This window comes from Ammospiza caudacuta, chromosome 29 (assembly GCF_027887145.1).
Source record: "Ammospiza caudacuta isolate bAmmCau1 chromosome 29, bAmmCau1.pri, whole genome shotgun sequence".
NCBI classification, from domain to species: domain Eukaryota; kingdom Metazoa; phylum Chordata; class Aves; order Passeriformes; family Passerellidae; genus Ammospiza; species Ammospiza caudacuta.
In genome coordinates, this window is record NC_080621.1 from 2,522,266 (window position 1) to 2,542,417 (window position 20,152).

Below are 20,152 nucleotides of genomic sequence, written 5' to 3' on the forward strand. Positions count from 1 at the left end.
TCTTTCCTATTTGCTTACGCCATCCTCCGATCCATCCCAAACAAACTAGGAGGCGTAGTAGCTCTAGCTGCCTCAATCCTCATCCTGTTCCTCACCCCACTACTACATACATCAAAACTATGATCAATACCCTTCCGTCCCCTATCACAAACCCTATTCTGAACCCTAGTCGCCAATGTCCTCATCCTAACCTGAGTAGGCAGCCAGCCAGTAGAACACCCCTTCATCATCAACGGCCAACTAGCCTCATCCACATACTTCACAATCATTCTAGTTCTGTTCCCCCTTGCGGCCGCCCTAGAAAACAAGCTACTTAAACTTTAATTAACTCTAATAGTTTATAAAAACATTGGTCTTGTAAGCCAAAGATTGAAGACTAAACCCCTTCTTTAGAGTTACCCCACCACCCACCTCAGGAAGAAAGGACTCAAACCCTCTGCTCCAATTCCCAAACCTGGCATTTTTCACTAAACTACTTCCTGACCCTACTGCTAAAGAGCTCGAATCACCCCCCGAGACAACCCCTGCACAAGCTCCAACATCCTAAACAAAGTCAACAACAACCTTCACCCCCCAATCAAAAGCAATCCCACCCCCTCTGAATACAACACAGCTACCCCACTGAAATCCAACCGGACCGACAACAAATCCCCACTATTCACCATCCCCTCGTCCATCAACAACCCCAACACACCCCCTATAACAAGCTCCACCATGACAACCAACCCCATCCCAAAACCATAACCAACAACACCCCAGCAACCCCAAGCCTCCGGATAAGGATCCGCTGCCAGCGACACTGAATACACAAACACTACCAACATTCCCCCTAAATAAACCATAACAAGTACCAAAGAAACAAAAGGGACCCCCAAACTCACTAGTCATCTGCACCTTGCAACCGCTGCTACGACCAGCCCCAACACCCCATAGTAAGGAGACAGGTTAATGCAACCGCCAACCCCCCTAGAACAAAACTCAGCCCGAAAAACAGAACAGATTCTATCATAAATTCCCACTTGGCCTCTCTCTGAGATTTACGGCCTGAAAAGCAGTCGTTACAAAATTTAACTATAAGAACACCTAAATACGTCCTTCATTCCCTCCCCCATCCCCTTACCCCCCCCCCCCCCTTCCCCCCCTACCCAGCACGTTTTCTTCTTGCTTTCAGGGTATGTATAATAATGCATCGCACTCTCTGCCCCATCAGACAGTTCATGAAATGTAGGATAATCCACATTACACGTCAAGCTCTTCCACCAAAAACCCAAACGGATGGTATTCGTCCAGCCTACCTACCAGGCACATTATTGCTTCAGGTACCATACAACCCAAGTATTTCTACCCAAGTCCAAGCCGCAAGTGTCACCCAAAGACCCAGGATCTTACCTAATGTACGCAACACCCAACCTAGAGAACGAGGAATGTCCCAGTACACCTTTGAATTCCCCTAGTCTACAGGATTCGCCCACCTCCTAGGTAATATTCTCAGCCAAAAGCCTTCAAGCACTCCCAAGCCAGACATGGTTATCTTTTGATCGCATTTCTCACGAGAACTGAGCTATCAACATCATATGTGCTTTAGTTTATTGCCGTCAAGCACATACCTCTCCTATACTTGCTCTTTTGCGCTATTGGTTGTAACTTCAGGATCATAACTTGCTTCATTCCTTCCTCCTTGCCCTTCACAGATACAAGTGGTCAGTTGAATACTCCTCCCTAACTTCATTACCTCGGCATCCCGACCTCTTGCACTTGTTTTCTTTTAGCGTCTCTTCAATAAGCCCCTCAAGTGCAGAGCAGGTGTTATCTTCCTCTTGACATGTCCATGACATGACCGCCAAGCATATGAATCCCCTAACACCCAGAATGTCATGATCTAACGGATAAGGTTGTCGCAAACTTGGCACTGATGCACTTTGACCCCATTCATGGAGGGCGCGCTACCTACCTCTAGACAACAGATAGTGTAATGGTTGCCAGACATAGTAATTATTTTATCATTCACTAGGAATTAACATTTAAATTCCGTTTTATGCATCTGTTTTTTTATCTAGACTTTTTTTTTTCAAATAACTAAGCCACATATCCCTACATTGTCCAAACTACTTACCATCAATACACTTTCAATTAACTTTCCTCTATATTCCCTACTGTCAAAAATAATAACCAGCCACCATCAACACTCCCCTAACCACCCCCAAACAAACATAATATTAATCCCAAAGCTAGCCCCTCTCCAAAAACCGAAACAAACCACAAGTCATGATGACAAACCATCAACCAGCTACCCACCAAATTTCACGTCCTTGTAGCTTATAGAAAGCATGACACTGAAGATGTCAAGATGGCTGCCACACGCACCCAAGGACAAAAGACTTAGTCCTAACCTTACTGTTAGTTTTTGCTAGGTATATACATGCAAGTATCCGCGCTCCAGTGTAGATGCCCTGAACACCTCAATCAGGGAGATAGGAGCGGGCATCAGGCTCACCACAACCGTAGCCCAAGATACCTTGCAATTGCCTCACCCCCACGGGTAATCAGCAGTAGTTAATATTATGCAATGAGTGTAAACTTGACTTAGCCATAGCATATCCAGGGTTGGTAAATCCTGGGCCAGCCACCGCAGTCATACAGGAGACCCAAATTAACTTTATAACGGCATAAAGAGTGGTCACATGCTATCCAAGTAGCAAAGGTTAAAAAGCAACTGAGTTGTCACAAGCCCAAGATGCCAAAAAGGCCTCCCCATCAAAGAAGATCTTAGAACAACGATTAATTGAACTCCACGAAAGCCAGGGCCCAAACTGGGATTAGATACCCCACTATGCCTGGCCCTAAATCTTGATGCTTACACCTACTAAAGCATCCTCCTGATGCTTTAAGCACCAACGCGTAAAACTCTAAGGACTTGGCGGTGCCCCAAAGCCACCTAGAGGAGCCTGTTCTGTAATCAATGATCCACGATATGTCTGACCATTCCTTGCCAAAACAGCCTACATACTGCTGTCACCAGCCCACCTCCCCTGAAAGCTCAACAGTGAGTTCAATAGCCCCACCACGCTAACAAGACAGGTCAAGGTATAGCCTATGGAAAGGTAGCAATGTGTTACATTTTCTATGTTAGAACATAGCGGCAAAGGGGTATGAAATAACCCCTGGAAGGTGGATTTAGCAGTAGAGTGGGACAATGGAGCCCTCTTTAAGCTGGCCCTGGGGCACCTACATACTGCCCGTCACCCTCCTCGCAGGCGCCCCCCCAATGAACTAATAAGCTACTTAGCCAAAGATGATGTAAGTTGTAACAAGGTCAGTGTACCAGAAGGTGCACTTAGGCTACCAAGACGTAGCTTCAGCAAAAGCATTGAACTTACACCTGAAAAATGTCTGCTAACACCAGATTGTCTTGATGCCAAACTCTAGCCCAATCGACATGATCTGGAATAACAAAGCTACTCCCCCGCACCCAACTAAAGCATTCACTATTCCCAGTATAGGTGATAGAAAAGACACCATTGGCGCGATAGAGACCACGTACCGTAAGGGAAAGATGAAATAATAATGAAAACTAAGCTATAGACAGCAAAGATCAACCCTTGTACCTTTTGCATCATGGTCTAGCAAGAAAAATAATACAAAATGAATTTAAGTTTGCTACCCCGAAACCCAAGTGAGCTACTTACGAGCAGCTATTATTGAGCGAACCCGTCTCTGTGGCAAAAGAGTGGGATGACTTGTCAGTAGAGGTGAAAAGCCAATTGAGTTGGGTGATAGCTAGTTGCCTGTGAAACGAATCTAAGTTCACTCTTAATTCTTCTCCAAGGAAAACCTACAAACCCTAATGAAGCGAATTAAGGGCCATTTAAAGGAGGTACAGCTCCTTTAAAAAAGAATACAATCTCTCTGAGCAGATAAATACTGGGTTTTCCAACTGCATTGTGGGCCCTCAAGCAGCCATCAACAAAGAGTGCGTTAAAGCTCTACATTACAAAAATATAAGAACCTTATGACTCCCTCCCCATTAACAGGCTAACCTATATTCAAATAGGAGAAATAATGCTAGAATGAGTAACCAGGGTCCTCCCTCTATGACACAAGCTTACATCTGTACATTATGAACAAACCACCAATATACGTCAAATCAAACAAGCACAGTATTAAGTATCTTGTTAACCTGACAGAGGAGCGTCCATTAAGAAAGATTAAAACCTGTAAAAGGAACTAGGCAAACCCATCAAGGCCCGACTGTTTACCAAAAGCATAGCCTTCAGCAAATGCAAAACAAGTTTTGAAGGTGATGCCTGTCCGGTGACTCACGTTCAACGGCCGTGGTATCCTTACCGTGCAAAGGTAGTGGAATCAATTGTCCCACAAATCGAGACTAGTATGAATGGCTAAACGAGGTCTTAACTGTCTCTTACCAGTAATCAGTGAAATTGATCTCCCTGTACAAAAGCAGGGATAAACCTGTAAGACAAGAAGACCCTGTGGAATTTCAAAACCAGCAACCACCTTAAAACACATACTCACCTACTGGCTTCACTGACACATAAGCTTCTGGTCTGCGTTTTTCGGTTGAGGCGACCTTGGAGCAAAACAAAACCTCCAAAAATTAGATCACACCTCTAGACTAAGAGCAACCCCTCAACATGCTAATAGCATCCAGACCCAATACAATTGATCGATGGACCAAGCTACCCCGGGGATAACAGCACAATGTCCTCCGAGAGTCTGTATCGACGAGGAGGTTTACGACCTCGATGTTGGATCAGGACATCGTAGTGGTGCAGCTGCTACTAAGGGTTTGTTTGTTCAACGATTAACAGTCCTACGTGATCTGAGTTCTGGCGCAATCCAGGTCGGTTTCTATCTATGATGAACTCTTCCCAGTACGAAAGGATAGGAAAAGTGAGGCCAATACCACAAGCAAGCCTTCGCCTTAAGTAATGAAAACAACTAAATTACAAAAGGCTATTACACCCCACCACGTCCAAGAAAAGGACCAGCTAGCGTGGCAGAGCTTGGAAAATGCAAAAGACTTCAGTCCTTTAACTCAGAGGTTCCGATCCTCTTCCTAGCTTAACCCAAACCACCCTCATTATTAACCTCATCATAGCCCACTCCTATGCCCTCCCAAACTTAATCGCAGTAGCCTTCCTTACACTAGCAGAGCGCAAAATCCTAAGCTACATTACAACAGTAGTCCTAGTCCAACTATTCAGCCTTTCCTGAAGGTCTGCCAGTCTGCATTTTCAAAGATGTCTTGCTTGTCCCAGCAAACTGAGGAAATGACAGACTCTGCTGCCACAGACTCTCCCATGGAGCCATCGGAAGCCCTGCAGGTTCCTCTGCAAATGCTGCCCCTGTGGCTGCAGACACCCATTTTTAAGATGAACGCCTTGACAGGAGCTTTACCAAAACAGTGGTATCCTAATGCTCTTTCTGTTTCAAAACCAGAAACTCAGTCACTAAGAAAGAGAAGGAAGACATACAAAAGCCAGGTTAGGATACACCCTAACCTAAGCAGAGGGGAAACATCTACTTACGTGTGAAATATGCTACAAAATAGGCACCATAGGTAATTCCATAGGCAGTGAAAAGCAAAGGAGCAATTCCCTCAATCATTTTAACACTGTCCTGCAAGTTTGCAGGCTGTGCTCACACACTGGAAAAAGCAAGGCTCCTGTCGGTGTGCAACAGCCCACTGACAATTTCCTCAATCAGGAGGATTCTCCTGAACTGAGCAAGTGCTAGGACTGCTCTGACACTCAGGCCTTCCATGCACCAGGGTAACCTTCTGATGTTGCTACGACAAGGTGGCAAACATGCCCTGACATCACAAAGCAAACGCTCCATGTTGGTCTGTAAATTTATGCCAAGCAATAACCAACCTTCCCTACAGGAAACACAAAATAGCCTGGGAAGTTCTCCTCTGTCACAAAGCAGCACAAATTCCCCTTGCGGGCCAAACCCTGTCTTTCAAGGGATCCAACAGGAACTCCAGGAGTGCACAAAGCACCTACAGCCTGTACCCCAACTGAGCACTCAGATGGCACCCAAGCAAAGGAAACGAGCCCAAGAAAATGGCCCAAAGCATTGCCCATCTGAGAAATTACCCTCCTTTTAACTTTTTAAAGGTTTATTAAACCTTAAGAAAAGGCTGTATAAGGAAAGATTGGAGCACTGGAAAGTCTCCATGATTAGCAGCCACATGCTCATCTACAAAAGGGATGCTCTGCTTTTCATACCCTTAACCCCTCCCAATGTTTTTTCAGTCAACTCTTTCTCTGCCGTTCAGTGGTGGAGATTACTTTCTTGCATCTTGATTGGAGGTCAGGTGTTGTTACACCCCGCCTGCTGGTCACAAACCAGCCCTCCCCAACTGCCCTGACTACCAAGGCTATTACAAGGGGGAAAAGAAAGAGGACTATGAGAGGACATATTACAATAGCAGCACTTTACATTTGAACAGAATATTTATCCACATAATATCTATCTCTTAATTGTGAGAGCCAACTATTACATTACTCACCTATAATGCACAGAAGCAAGAAAGAAGGCACTGGGTTGGCATAACAGCTGAAATCATTGCTAACAAATCTCCCCACATATTTGCACCTTTATTGGACATGGCCAGGACTCCTGTGGATGTACATCTCTGCCTTTCTTGCCCTTTGGAAGCAGTCAACCTGGCAACTTGTGGGGAAACCAAGGGCTTTGTGGGGGCTGCATTGCTCTGCACACACCCAGGCCCCCCGTGGCACAGAGCTTTGGTGCCTAAAAAGATCAACCAGAGGAAAACAGCTGGAGAAGGTTTCATTTGGACCTTTCTTCCCTGCTAACAGAAGTTGTCAAAATGAAAGTGACCAAGCAGGGCCTGATCCCTGCTGCCAGTTCAGGGTTAGAAAGGAGGCATTACTTGATTTCATTGCTGGGTGCACAGGGAGTAACTTCCCTAAGTCAAGCACACCCAGCAATCTCACCTAGTAGTTTGTATCCATGGAACTAAGACATATTCAATACTTTGCTGAAACTCACAGGCTAAACATTACCTCCAATTTATCGACATATTTCAATCACTTCTCAGAATTTATTGACATCAGAGTAGGAGTGCCCTGTAGATCCCTGCTGGTCATTGTCACAGGTTCAGGTGACCCATGCACAAAATAACCCAGGACAAAACTGGGCTTGCAAAGCAAATTCATTCCATTACTTGCAATAGCATATAATACATACTGACCTCTGGATTCCCAAAAATCAACTGGAGAAGGAGTTGGAGCTTGGTGCTCAGCAGCAGGGGCAGGTAGGCAGTGCACTTGCAGGACATCCCCTTGATCAAAACGCTATGCATCTCATCCTTCTCAAATCTCCAGCCCAGAACTAGGTCTTGTATCTCCTGCTCAGGAGCGGAATTTCCCCAGTTACAGCATCAGCTCACACATGCCTGGCGTGTGAGATGATGGCTCAGGATGACTCCATGACTCCCTGCCACCAAGGGCTCTATTGTGCATTGCTCTCCTTTCAAAGCTTGACTGCCCACCCATTGACCAATCCATTGTTTCTCTTTCAAGGCTCAAGGTCCCAGCTCTTAAACAAGACACTTTTCTTCATTGTCTTGTCAACCTGCTCAAACATGGATCAAATATGGCAGGGCCTGGGACACAACTCCAGTTCCTGACACAGTCCTTTGGGAAATATTCCCATTCCTCAAATTCTCCTTTGGTGGTCAAGAGCCTCCTAAAAACACTTTCTTCCCCCTGAATGCATTCCAGCTACCTTCTTAGCAGGACCACTCTCCTTATTCTCAAGGCCAAGATAGCCACTTGCACACAGTAAGCACTGCAGTGGGGGAATACGTGGTTCAGCACTCCTGTTAAAGCTAAAGGAATTGAAAAGACTATGCCCTGTTTGTTGGACTTAATGCCTCTCCATCCTATTCTGGGAATCAAACACAAGTGTTTCATCAATACACCCTGCAAGTGCTCTTGCTGAGTGAAGCCACATTGCTGTGTCAATAAAGCAGCCAGGACTCAGTTTCTTCATGCAGGGAAAGCCAATTCTTTAGTCAAATAACTCATTTTTATACTGTTTTCACAGACCTCGTGTTCAACTCCAACTGGCTGGTAGTTTCCTTGCCACACAATTTATTGCTTAGAAGGTGTATTAGTGTGTACATGCTAAGACTCACACTTTCTAAGACTCACTCTTACTCAGGTGATTACATTTTTTTTCGTGCACGCTCATGGACAGGTTTCTTGTTTATTACAGATGCAAACAGTTTTCTCAGCACAATAGCTTGTTGTGCTAACTGCACTCAGGACTATTCCCATGGGAAGTTAGCTGGCTGCATGTAGAAGATGCAACAGGACAGTTGGGAATTTACCATAGTGTGGTAAATAGGTATGATTCATGCTGATAAAAATTGAAACAAGAATCAATATTGATACAGTAATTAATATTTAGAAATATTAAAACAGTAAAAAGTTGTAATGCCAAAGAAAAAGGGAGAGGCGGGGCTCTACCTTCCCCCCCCTCCCCGCAGATGTTCAGGAACAGGAGGAAAGCAAGAGATAATGGTTGCTAAAAACTAACAAAGAAGGGACACTCTGGTTGTGTCCCAGGAAAATGCTAATTATAAGGGATTTATTGCCTTGATGCCTAAATGCAGTAATTTTGTTAGTTTTGGCTTACATTGTATTGGCTTGGTGGGCATGTGTAACGCAAAGCTGAATTAAAGGACAAAGAGGAAGACTACAAAATCTTCCTCAGATGACCCCCAAAGACTTGTGCGACCACCAAACCGAGTGGTGGCACATGCGTGGTAAAGATGATAATGAGGACGGAGGTAGAAGTGTGCTGAATCGAAAATGGGAGGAGATGGCATTGACAGATGGCATATAAGGAAGAATCTTCACTTGGCAAGCTCGTACATGATTTGGCAAGGGTCCCAGAGCCCTGCACTCCACACTCCGTGGTTATCTTTTGCTTATGTGCTATTATTGGAACCAAATTCTCCCTTATTTTAATCAAATATAATATAACCAATTTTTAATTTTTTTTATTTTAAATAATAAATTAAAATTGCTACTACTTTTAATATTGTTTGGGGTTTTTTTATGATGGGATAACTGAGCAAACATAGCAATAGGAAGGCCTGATTTTATAAGGTCTTTCTTTTCTAATAACCCTACCTGTGTGCAGCACATTATGACTTTCTTTCAGAAATTAATGAAGAAAACACAAATTGCCTACTGAAACCCTTCTGCCCCCTGCCAAATCAGTTCACTCCTCAAGCACAAGCCTCAGGCAAATCCCTGATGTGCCTCTCTCCCAGGAGCTCAGAGCTGCATTGCACAGCCCTTGCTGTGCGCCAGAGAGCACAAAGCAGGCTGGCCTGGTGGGCCTGCATATTTCTGCCAAACACTCTGCATGTCACACCTTTGCTCTGGCTCAGTGCAGAACTGCAGGGTTGCAGGCGCTTCCTCCCAGAGCTGCGTGAGGCGCTGGCTCCTGCAGATGGGCCCTGCCAAGCTGTCCCTGCCTCACGCTGGTCTCGCTTCCCCTGGCACAAGTGCCGGGCCTGAAGGAGGCTGCCCTGTGCTCCAGCCTGCCGAGCAGCCCGGCTCCCTGCCCTGGTGCCCAGAGTGCTGCACACACTGCTGGCCTTTGCCAGGAGTTGCAGGGCAGCCAGCAGAAGAGGAGGAATCCTCCGCCAGCCCAGCGGCCCGCGGCTGCCCTTGGCCTTTCTCTGCTCCTGGGCACACTGCAGATGGCCAATGCCTCCAGGCTGGGCTGTGCCCAGCACGGCTGCGCTTCCCCTTGGCAGCAGCCAGCTGCCACCTGGGCTCTGAGGGCAGAGGATTCGCCTGCTCCCAGGAAGAGGCACCCAGGGCCCGGCTGCTGCCTCTTGCAGCTCCAAGGGCCTCTTTCCACCCTGTCTCGGCCGCGGCTCAGCTGGGGCTCCAGCCCGGGCAAGGCCGGGCCCGCTCTCACCTCACAGGTGCTGACAGCTCTGCACCACAGGAGACCTTCCCGAGCACCCTCTCTGATCTTTCTGCTTTCTCACTTGATCAAGGCTTTCCTCCAGCCAAAGAGATTATTGCATTTAGGGATCCAAGTCCAAGTGGCAGGAGCTCCAATGCTCTCCAGTCACAGCTGAAGGCCTGCATCTGCATAAGATGTTTGGGCTGCCCCATTCTTCCTTTGCTTTTGCCTGCAAATGCCATTGTCCTTTCTGCCTCAAATAGAAGTACCAAAGATGGCCAAAAACTGACCAGTGGGCCATATTCCAAAGGCAGTCTGGTCTGGAGAGGATGATTGAAGAAGATCCTTCCCCACTTTGACACCATACCAAAGACACCGTTTCACTTTCCTCCTTTAAGAAACAACAGACAATTCAGATGGAATTCTGGAGTTCATTCGCAGAGTGAGAAGGAAGGGGATCTTCAAGGTGAGTTGTGGTTTCAGAAACTTTATTGATTTTCAATCCTATTCTGCAGTCCTATTAGACAATCCTACTCTAACCCTAACCCTTACCTTAACCCTAATCCTTATCCTTATCCTTATCCTTATCCTTATCCTTATCCTTATCCTTATCCTTATCCTTATCCTTATCCTTATCCTTATCTATATGTTTATCCATATGTTTATCCTTATGTTTATCCTTATGCCTATGCTTATCCTTATCCTTATCCTTATCCTTATCCATATGTTTATCCTTATGTTTATCCTTATGCCTATGCTTATCCTTATCCTTATGCTTATCCTTATCCTTATGCTTATCCTTATCCTTATGCTTATCCTTATCCTTATCCTTATCCTTATCCTTATCCTTATCCTTATCCTTATCCTTATCCTTATCTATATGTTTATCCATATGTTTATCCTTATGTTTATCCTTATGCCTATCCTTATCCTTATCCTTATCCATATGTTTATCCTTATGTTTATCCTTATGCCTATGCTTATCCTTATCCTTATGCTTATCCTTATCCTTATGCTTATCCTTATCCTTATGCTTATCCTTATCCTTATCCTTATCCTTATTCTTATCCTAATCCTTAATCTAATCCTAATCCTAGTCCTAACCTACAATCCTACTCTAAACCTGTTTAGGAATAAATAAATGGTCCTGATGTGATTGTCACATTTTTGTCTCCTTCCTCTTCACTGCAACAATCAGTGGCACCAGGCTGGACGCAGGCTCAGCATATCTTACAAATGGATGCTGCCCAAAGGGAAAAAAACCAAATCAACAAAATACAATGAACCATGACTTTCCAAGCTCAGTGCTTCACAGGATTGCTCCTGCCCCTAGAAGGATGCAGGAAGAGGAACAATGGGACCGTCTACACCTCCATCTTGATGTGCAGGATTTTGCCATCACAGGCAAACCTGGCCCAGAATCTCACTCACCCATTTATACAGGTGTCTTCATCTTGCTGAGATTTTAGCCCTGCCAGTGCTCTAGAAATGGTGCTTTCTGTCCTTGGAGTTTCTTCTTTTCAGGAAACTCCAAAGCCTCTCATTGGTCCCTCTCTTTGTAAGACAGGCACTGTGCTGATTTCCGCAGGGAGACAGAGCAGTGTCTACCTTTCCATGCCCTGCCCCTTGTGTGCTGGTCGGCACCTTCCTTCCCAGCAGGGCCAGCCCAGGGGCACTGGGCCCTGCAGTTCCCACTCTGCCACACAACCTGGCAGCAACCCTGGCACAGTTCCCGTCTGCTTGAGGGTGCCAGGCAGCAGATGGGGCTGGGACAAGTCCCTCCTGGCTGTCTCTGTTTGTGGCAGAAACCTCTAAGGGTGGGCTGGGGGGCACAAACCAGGGCCCCTCAGAGGCTCAGAGTGAACCCCCACAGCCCCTCCTGCCCACAGCCAAATCTCTGACTGCTCAGCTGGGACTGGCTTCCTTGGGTTCCTGCACCTCCATTTCATGTCTCTGTACCCTGCATTGCTCTACTTCAATTCTTTTGACATTAGGTAAAACTGAACACAGCACCAAATTAAAAAACTAAGAGCGTGACAGAAACAGAAAACAGAGCACCTCTCCTCTCAGGAAATGTAGAGAGAGGTGGAGTTATTCAGCTTTGTGAAGAACAGGCCCCAGGGAGACTTTATTGCCACTTTCCAAGACTTCAGAGTGGCTTTGAAGAACGTGGGGGACATCTTTTTTAACTAGGCCAATTACAATAGGATGTGGGTGAATATTTTTAAACAAAATGGGGATCAAGTCAGAGTAGGTCTAAGGAAGAACTTGTTTACTCGGAGCATGGTGCCACCCTGGCACAGGTTGCCCCAAGAGCTTGTAGGTGCCCCGTCCCTGCAACCATTTCAAGTCAGGTGGGAAAGGGCTCTGAGCTACCTGCTCTCTTTCAAGATGTCCCTGCTCATTGCAGGACACTTGCACCAGAGGACCTTTAGAGGGCCCTGCCAGCCCAGCCCAGTCTAGGATTCCTCACCATTTTCATTTGAAGAGCCCCAAGAGTGGAAGTGAGGAAGAAGAGGGCTCATCTGATGTCTTGGACTTGAGTGGAGGAGGAGCCCATCCCTCAGAGCCTGTTTCACCTGCAGCCCCTTCACATTTTACCTGCAGGAGCTCCTTGGCAGACCAGCGCTGCTCCTCATCTCTCTGCAGGCAGCAGCTCAGGAAGTCACGCAGCAAAGCTGAGAGGAGCTTGGGATGCTGCAGTTTTGGGGTCCCTACTTTGGCTATCAGGCGTCGAGCCTGGAGAAAAAAACCCATGAGGCTCCACCTGCTGCTTTCACATCTCTAAGGCTCTCCCAGATCCCTTTGTTTAGCCTCTGTTCCTCAGTGGCAGTTACTGCCCTGACAGAGACCCAGAGATGACTTTCCTTTCCCAACCAAAAATCCAAACCCTGATGCGGCCACAGCTTTTCCACCATCCCACAGATCTTGCCTTGGCAGCTGATTTCATTGACTGACCTAGTTAGTGGGAACTACATCAGCGAAAGCATGTTTACTTCTCTGAGGATTCATACCAGTTTTAGAGGCTTTATGGAAGAGGGACTGTGCTATACTAACTAATTTCAAGGGTTAGTTCATGGAAGGCATCTCTGCACTGCTTGTTGGTCCTTTAAGCACACGTGCCTTAGAACAAAACTCATCAAGCTTTTTGTGCTGTTCTTGAAAACAATGGGAATTGGAAGAAAAGAAAGAAAATCCATCAGGTAATCCCCAGGTAAGGAAATAAAGATTTACAAACTCATCTTCAACACAGCCACATTAAGATGCCTGCTGCGGTGTATTGGGATGGAAATGCTTGCTTGGGCACACAGGTGCCACCTGCAGCTCTGTCTCTCAGCAGTCTGAAAATTGCAGCTTCCCATTTTGCAGCAAAAGACAAAATTGTCATGGTCAGAAGAAGGAGAGGTGCCATCCCTATGGTCACCCTCTGCTCATTTGGCTACTCAAGTCAATGCATTAGTGGTAGGCCCATCTCAGAAAGTGCCAGGAAACAAACGGGAGGTTTTGGCAGGCTCTCCACATCACCAGGCTCTGGCTTGGTGACACAGAGAACGTGCCTTGGGCTGTGAAAAAACATGGTCACTAAATGCAGTACAGCAGCACTGCACAAGAAGCAGAAGAGACTCAGTGGCCTTTACACACTCATGCCCAGGTTGCAGGCATGTTTCCCAGTGAGAAGAAACTGCACACTGGGTTAGGTTCCCCTCTAAAGACTACAGTTTTAGAAACTTTGTTGGGTTTGGGTTTCCTTCCTTCATTTATGGAAAGATAACAGAAGTTCCAAGATGCTTGTTTCCTTTTTCTGGGGCCATCTCCACAGACAAAAGAACTGGAACCACTTATAACCCAAAGGAAAGTGTTTCCTGAGAATGGAGTTTGTTTGCATGTGGTAAGGCTTGAGTTCGACCACTGATGTATCCAAATCTACAGCAGATGCTGATGTGTTGCAGGGACATTTTTAGAGGGGACCTTGGTGGAAGTAGTTCCAGCAGATGGCAATGGGATTTTGTCCAATGGCATGCAGGGAATGGGACAGGTGAGAAAGACAGTGGGATCGGTGAGTATTTGCTGCTTACCGAGGCATGACTTTGGTCCCAGTAAGGAGGTTCTTTTTCTAACATTTCAATCCCCACAATTCCAAAAGACCATATGTCCACTTTGGGGCCATATGGTTGACCTGTCACCACTTCAGGCGCCATCCACCAAGGAGTCCCGGCTACCAAGCACGGTCTGCTCTGCTCAGAGTTGAGCTGAGTAGAGAGGCCAAAATCAGCTGAGGAGAAAGAAAAATACTGGTTTTATTTTAATTCTGTGCAATTGGGAAAGCAAGCAAAAGAATTCCCCAGTAGAGGTTTGAAAATGTGCTGTTGAATCTCCTGACAATGGCAACTTAAAAAATCCCCCGATTTTTTACACTGCCTCCAGCAGTGGCTTTTGTTCTTTGGAAACTTTAGACTTGTAGCTCCCTCCCTCTTCCTGGACACACACAGGATAACACTACTCTTGACTTCTTGTTCCTTGTCCTATCTCTGTGCACGTGGCAACTGAGCCCTCAGCTCACAGTGGGTGTCCCTGCGCTGCCACCAGCACCATTTTTGGGGAGCTGGCTGTCACTCCAAGCAGCCCCACACCCACATCCCTGGAACGCTGCACCTGACCAAGAATCTACTGACTCAGCTTGACAGAGCCATCGGTTCTGAGAAGGATGTTGTCACTCTTAACATCTCGATGGATCACATTGTTTGAATGAAGAAAATCCAGTCCTTGCAGGCACTGAGAGAGGAAAGAGAAAGAGGAGGGCAAAAATGAGTGATGTGATTTCATCACACGAGAAAGAAACAAAGAATCTAAAAGATTCCCGCTCCAGGGGAATGGGGAGTAATGGCAGAACACAGTGCCATTGAGAGGAAGAGCTTGCTGCTCCAACACTTGCCGAGCAGGACCTTTCTGAGGAAAGGCATGTCAGCTTTGGAAAGAGCAACAGCACCTGCTCTTTTAGACTTTCCCCTGCAAACCAGCCAGGATGACTCCTGCTGCAGTGGATGTGCTCAGAAGCAAAGAGCATTTTGGCTGCACTTCTATCCTTCTTAGCTAAGGACTGAGAGAATCGAGTCTAACTTTTTTCTTTGCTGTTTGTTTCAAATCCTGCCACCAGCACCTTTGCTTTAACAGGCAAGGAATGCAGTGAGGACAGAAAAAAGTTTAGCGAGGCAAGATGGGGAACAGCAAATACAAGAGGCGGAGCGAGAGTACAACAGTAGGAGATAAGAGTACTGGCACTGAGTACAGTGAGTGCAGGGCCACTGGCAGGCCTTTCACTTGAGATGCTTTTACTTGCCCATAGCATACCAGCCACACAGAAACAAAGCTTGGCACATGAAATCACTCCTGTTCTGAGCCCCTGTTCCCAGACAATCCTGCCCAAGGCCTCAGAAGCACAGATGGGATTGCTGACCTCCCGACTGATGGCTGCAATGTGGTCTTCAGACAGGAAGGTCTTGCGGATGACATCACTCAGGGTGCCTCCATCCATGTACTCCATTACCAGCCAGAGTTCCTCACCCAGAAGGTAGCTGAAAGAAGGAAACAAGGCCGGGGAGATAAACATGCATGACTACCTTGATGTTTTGCTTCCGAGTTTCTTGTTTCCAGGTGCCTTTGTGACTAGGACAGAATCAAAGGAATAGACAATCTGCAGTCTGTGCAGTCTGGAGGAGAAAGGCACAGCAGTGAAAAAGGAGATGTCTTAGAGATGTCTTAGATGGCCAGCAGGTGAAAAATGCAGTTTAGAAACAGCCCAGGTAAAAACCTGTCAGGCATGGTGGTTCTGGAAATAAGCACCAAGTCTTCCTGGCATGCCCAGCAATGACAAAGAGGGGCAACGATCTAAGAGAAATCCACTTTAGGATGGTTCATCAGCATTTAAGAAACTTTAAAAAATCAATCCCGAAAAAATGTGGAGGCAATGTACTCTGAGGGTGTTGACTTAGTAAGATACAGCTGACCCAGGTTTCAGTAATTTTAGAATAATTTTCAAACGACAAGTGGCAGGGAAAACTCATGCAGACAAGATGCACTCTCCTCACATCCATTGGAGATGAGTAAAGAAATATGAATAAATAAAAATTAACAGGTCTACTTTCTGCCACTGACCAAAGTGGATTTTTAACCTCTCATGTTTGCTGTATGTAAATGCCCCTTGATGGGATAAGACCATGACCTCTCACCTGTCTAAATAATTCACAACACTGGGACTCCTACACTTCTTCATGATCATGATTTCATTAACAGTTAGTTCCTTCGTTCTCAGTCCTTGAAGATGTATTTTCTTTATGGCCACCTAAAATGACATTAAAAATCAGTAACTCGAGAAGTTGGTGGCACGAGACGACAATGCACATGGAGCAAGTGATTTTGCAATGACACAGCTGAGCTGTGCCAAACTGCCTTGTGATTAGGCACTGCAGTAATTAGGAACTGACATTTTAACAGCCCATTTCTCTGCTCCCTTGGGGGACAGTTACAGGACATGTGGGGCCACTGACGTTTTGCCTTGTCCACTTGGTAACAGTGGTGTCTCAGCTATCACCCACAAACCTCTGACCACACTCTCTGCTGCTTTGTTTGGGATTCAGAAGAAGTAATCCATGCCTTAATACTCTGTGCATACATCTTGGGCTATGGGCATGGCTTAGGGCTTTTAGGGACACCTTGCAGATCTCTCCCTACGTGCAGTTCCCAAGTGAAGCACTGCAGGTGGCTAAGGAACTACCAGTAGCTTTCAGATGGATTTGCTGGCAGCCAGAAATAAGAATTCAGGACTCTGAAGCTGTAGCCCCAAAGAGCAGTGAGGTGCTCTAAGGCACCACCTTTGTTTTAGCAATGGAGAGTGAGTGAGCACGTCCTTCTGTGAAAGGAACCGCTGCCTCCGTGCCTTCCTTCTGGCAGCTGAGGAGGACAAAGTCCCAAATGTATTGTGCAGGCTGGCACCAGTCTGTGCTTCTTGTGCCTTTTCAGCACAGCTCTGCCCAGAGCTCCAACCACAGCTCACACCAGAGGGGAAAGCCCTCATGTGCAGCAGAGTCTGTGGGGCTTGTTGACATTTACCTCTCCTCCTGTGGCATTGTTGAGTGCTCTGACCACTTGTCCAAAACCCCTAGAAACAAAACAGAAGCAGAGAAAGGAGAAGCTGTTCAGCTCCTAGAGTGAAAGCCAGCCCACACAGGAGATGTCTGCTGGAAGTGTCAAAAACCTGCGGGAGGCAGGAGGGCTCTGCCGGAAGGCAGATGATGCATTTTCCTCTCCTCCAGTGCATGGGCACTGGGCCTGTTTCTGAAGCACTGGGGTTCAACTTCTAAAGTGAGTTTAGTCATTCCTCTTGGGTTTCGCTTTCTAAACTGTGTGGTTCCTATCCTGACCACAGAGTATTTCCTTCTGCAAAGCAGGGGAAAGAAATGTTCTTGGGAACTGTTATCTCACACAGCTTTGATAGAGGCTAGGTTGCTCTTTCAGGCAAGCAAGTTTCTTCTTTTCTCATTAATGGGGCAGTATGATTTGGAGACATACAAAAATGCTAAGGAAATTAACACAGAGCTGTCCCACACTTGAGACACAAGGAGATCTTCCACGTCCTGTTCCTTGATGCAGGCAAGACCTTGGCAGCACGGAGATGTCTCTGACAATGCCTTCTGAGCACACTCACAAATTCTGAGCAGCACTGAGAGATGGGGTCATCTTATCCCCAGTGTGTGAACATGTTTGCAGCTGGCCTGACTTCACACTGGATAGACATTCCACCAGAAAAACACCTGGGCCATGGCTGTGCAGGAGTAACTGTGGTTGGACTCACCCGCTGCCAATGTGTTCCATTTTGGTGTATATCCTAAAGGGATTTTCCTGGTTCACCATTCTCTCTGAGGGAAACAAAATGCGGGATGGTGACTTTAAAGCAGAGATCCCAGCTTCCAGGAGATACAAAAGGCAGCCCCACTGTCTGGGGCTCTGAGCCCTTTGTGGTCAGCTGGGTAACAACAACCACAACCACAACAGCAACAGGACAGGCAGCCCTGCAGTGCAGATGGCTGGCACAGAGACTGATTTTGTACAGTCCTTTGAAGAGTTCTCTTGACAGGAAACAAAGCATGGGGAGATGTATTCCCAGGAGAGAAGGATATCTTCCCCACCCTTTCAGCAGTTGGCCAAAGGAATTTATTTCCATTTGTAAACCAGAGCAGCTCATGCTATAACTGATCCCAAAGGGGCTTTCAGCATCAGGAGCCTGACCTGTTTATGAGCAGGCTGAGCTCAAAGATGCCCCTCTCCCAGCTAAGGAAGGCTGCAGCCTCTGCAGTCCCTCCAGCCCTCAGGGGCAGGGCAGCTAGCACATCAAGGCTGGCAAAGCCCAAGCATGAGCACTGGCAAGCAGTGGGAAGAAGCCACAGCAAGCCTGAGCCTCTTACAAGCTGTTGCCCCCATTGAGGACACGACAGGATGGGCTTTGAGATCAGCCACACCGAGGGTGTGTGTGGGCAAAAAGTGCCCTTTTTGTCCCAACAGGTGATAGCAGACACAGAATCCACTGGGCTCTGGTCTCAGCCCCACCAGGTCTTATCTGAGAGCACAGCACTGGCAGCTGTTACAGGCAAGAAGCAGATTCATTGGGTTGTGCTGCAGAATCACAAAGGACTTGATGTGTTTTCCTGGAGACTGATCTGAGCAGGGCTTGGGCCAATGGGTAGGATTCTAACAGTCATGGGAAAGAGTGGGAATTGGGTATGGAAAAGTGCCATGGATCTGAGGAATATACCATGGCTGGGCTGGAGGCTCTCTCCTGAGAAATGCCTGTAGTACAGTTTTATCTGATCATGCCACTTGGATGCGTCTCTTGGACTCATCTTGATAAGCATAAAACTAGAAGATTAAATAAAGGTTGCTACAAAAGTATCGCTTTTTTCTTTGGGGGCACATGGAAAACATCTCTTGCTCTCTATTTGTCCTGTAACCTGTTGTCCTTCCAAAATAGTTCTTATTGACAAAAAGATAGCATTCTTGTCAAAATAAACTGCAGATGTAGTAGTGGTAACAGTAGCAGTCATAAAAATGCCATCAGTAAGACATGGGGCAGAAGGGTGCTTTCAGGATGGAGAAAAACCAACTCCACTAAAAAAGCCCCACAAACCATAAACCGAAAAAACCCAAAACACAAAAAAAACCCGCCACAGAAAAAAAAAAAAAAGGCCTCCACAAAAAATAAACAACACAAAAACATGGCCCCACTCCCAAAAAAAAAGTCCCCAACCAAAAAGACAAAACTCCAAAACCAGTCCATTTCTGTGAAGTTTTTTGCTCTGATTACTGGTTCGAAGTCAGGAGTCTAAGGAGAATTTAGGAAAGTAAAAATTCTGTTCAGTTTGGCACTAGCACACGAGACTTGTCTAGATCATTTGCAAGGTCACAGCCTTCTGTTGATCCCAGAACATCCCCTGCTTCAACCTTTAGCACAGAGAGAAGCTCAGGCAAACCCAAGCTAGTCCAAGGTGCCCTCAGAGGCAGCAGGAACACCCAGAGCTCTCTCTCGCTGCCTCGGAGCACAGCACTTCCTCTGGGGAGTCCTAAATGGCCCTGTGACACCAAACTCAGGAGGAGCATTTGGTACAGCTCTGCTGACACCTGCCCACAACACACTGTCCCTCAGACAAGAAACACCCCAGACGTACCCAGCATCTCCAGGTGCTTCTTCTCAGTCTCCTCTTTCAGGGAGATGAAGTAACTGCCCGAGCTTGAGCTCCGAGCTTCGACAGAAAGGCTTCCTTGGGATGATGCTGCTGCGGCAGCAGGATCAGAGCCCATGATGTGCTGGACCTGGAGCACTTCTGGTGGGCACTGTTCCTGTGCCTCACTCCAAACTTGGGGCCCTTCATTGCCAGACATTGGCTGGAATTCTTTGCAGGCTGCCCGGTGAGATGTCAACACTCGCACCTCAAGTCAAACAGAACAAAGCAGTCAGACACTACAGCTTGTCCCTGTCAGCCAGGAGTCGTTGACTGTGAGGAAAGGCAAAGAAGAGATTGACAAGGGATACAGACAGCTTGTTTCAGTCCTCCATCTGGGTCACCACGTTCCACTGTACAAACACTTGAAGGAATAAGGACAGCAGGAATAGGCC

The 20,152-nt window shown here is 46.7% G+C and overlaps 1 protein-coding gene across 1 annotated transcript; it reads right to left on the reverse strand.

Moving 5' to 3' along the window:
• Positions 1-11,146: 11,146 nt before the first annotated feature.
• Positions 11,147-19,836, reverse strand: LOC131569171 (serine/threonine-protein kinase PAK 3-like). Its single transcript, XM_058821392.1, has 9 exons — positions 19,704-19,836; positions 17,837-17,900; positions 17,095-17,143; positions 16,215-16,327; positions 15,443-15,560; positions 14,661-14,760; positions 14,064-14,260; positions 12,589-12,726; positions 11,147-11,230 (listed from the first exon to the last, which is right to left on the reverse strand). Exons 1-9 carry the CDS (start codon positions 19,834-19,836, stop codon positions 11,147-11,149), a joined length of 996 nt encoding a protein of 331 aa, XP_058677375.1.
• Positions 19,837-20,152: the final 316 nt, after the last annotated feature.

Excerpts from the sequence above, each read along its gene's own strand:
- LOC131569171 (XM_058821392.1), bottom strand. The coding sequence starts at position 19,836 with ATGGGCTCTGATCCTGCTGCCGCAGCAGCATCATCCCAAGGAAGCCTT. Across the intron at positions 17,901-19,703 it reads GAAGCACCTGGAGATGCTGG|AGAGAATGGTGAACCAGGAA; the intron begins GTACGTCTGGGG and ends TGTTTCCCTCAG. Across the intron at positions 17,144-17,836 it reads ATGGAACACATTGGCAGCGG|GGGTTTTGGACAAGTGGTCA; the intron begins GTGAGTCCAACC and ends TTTTGTTTCTAG.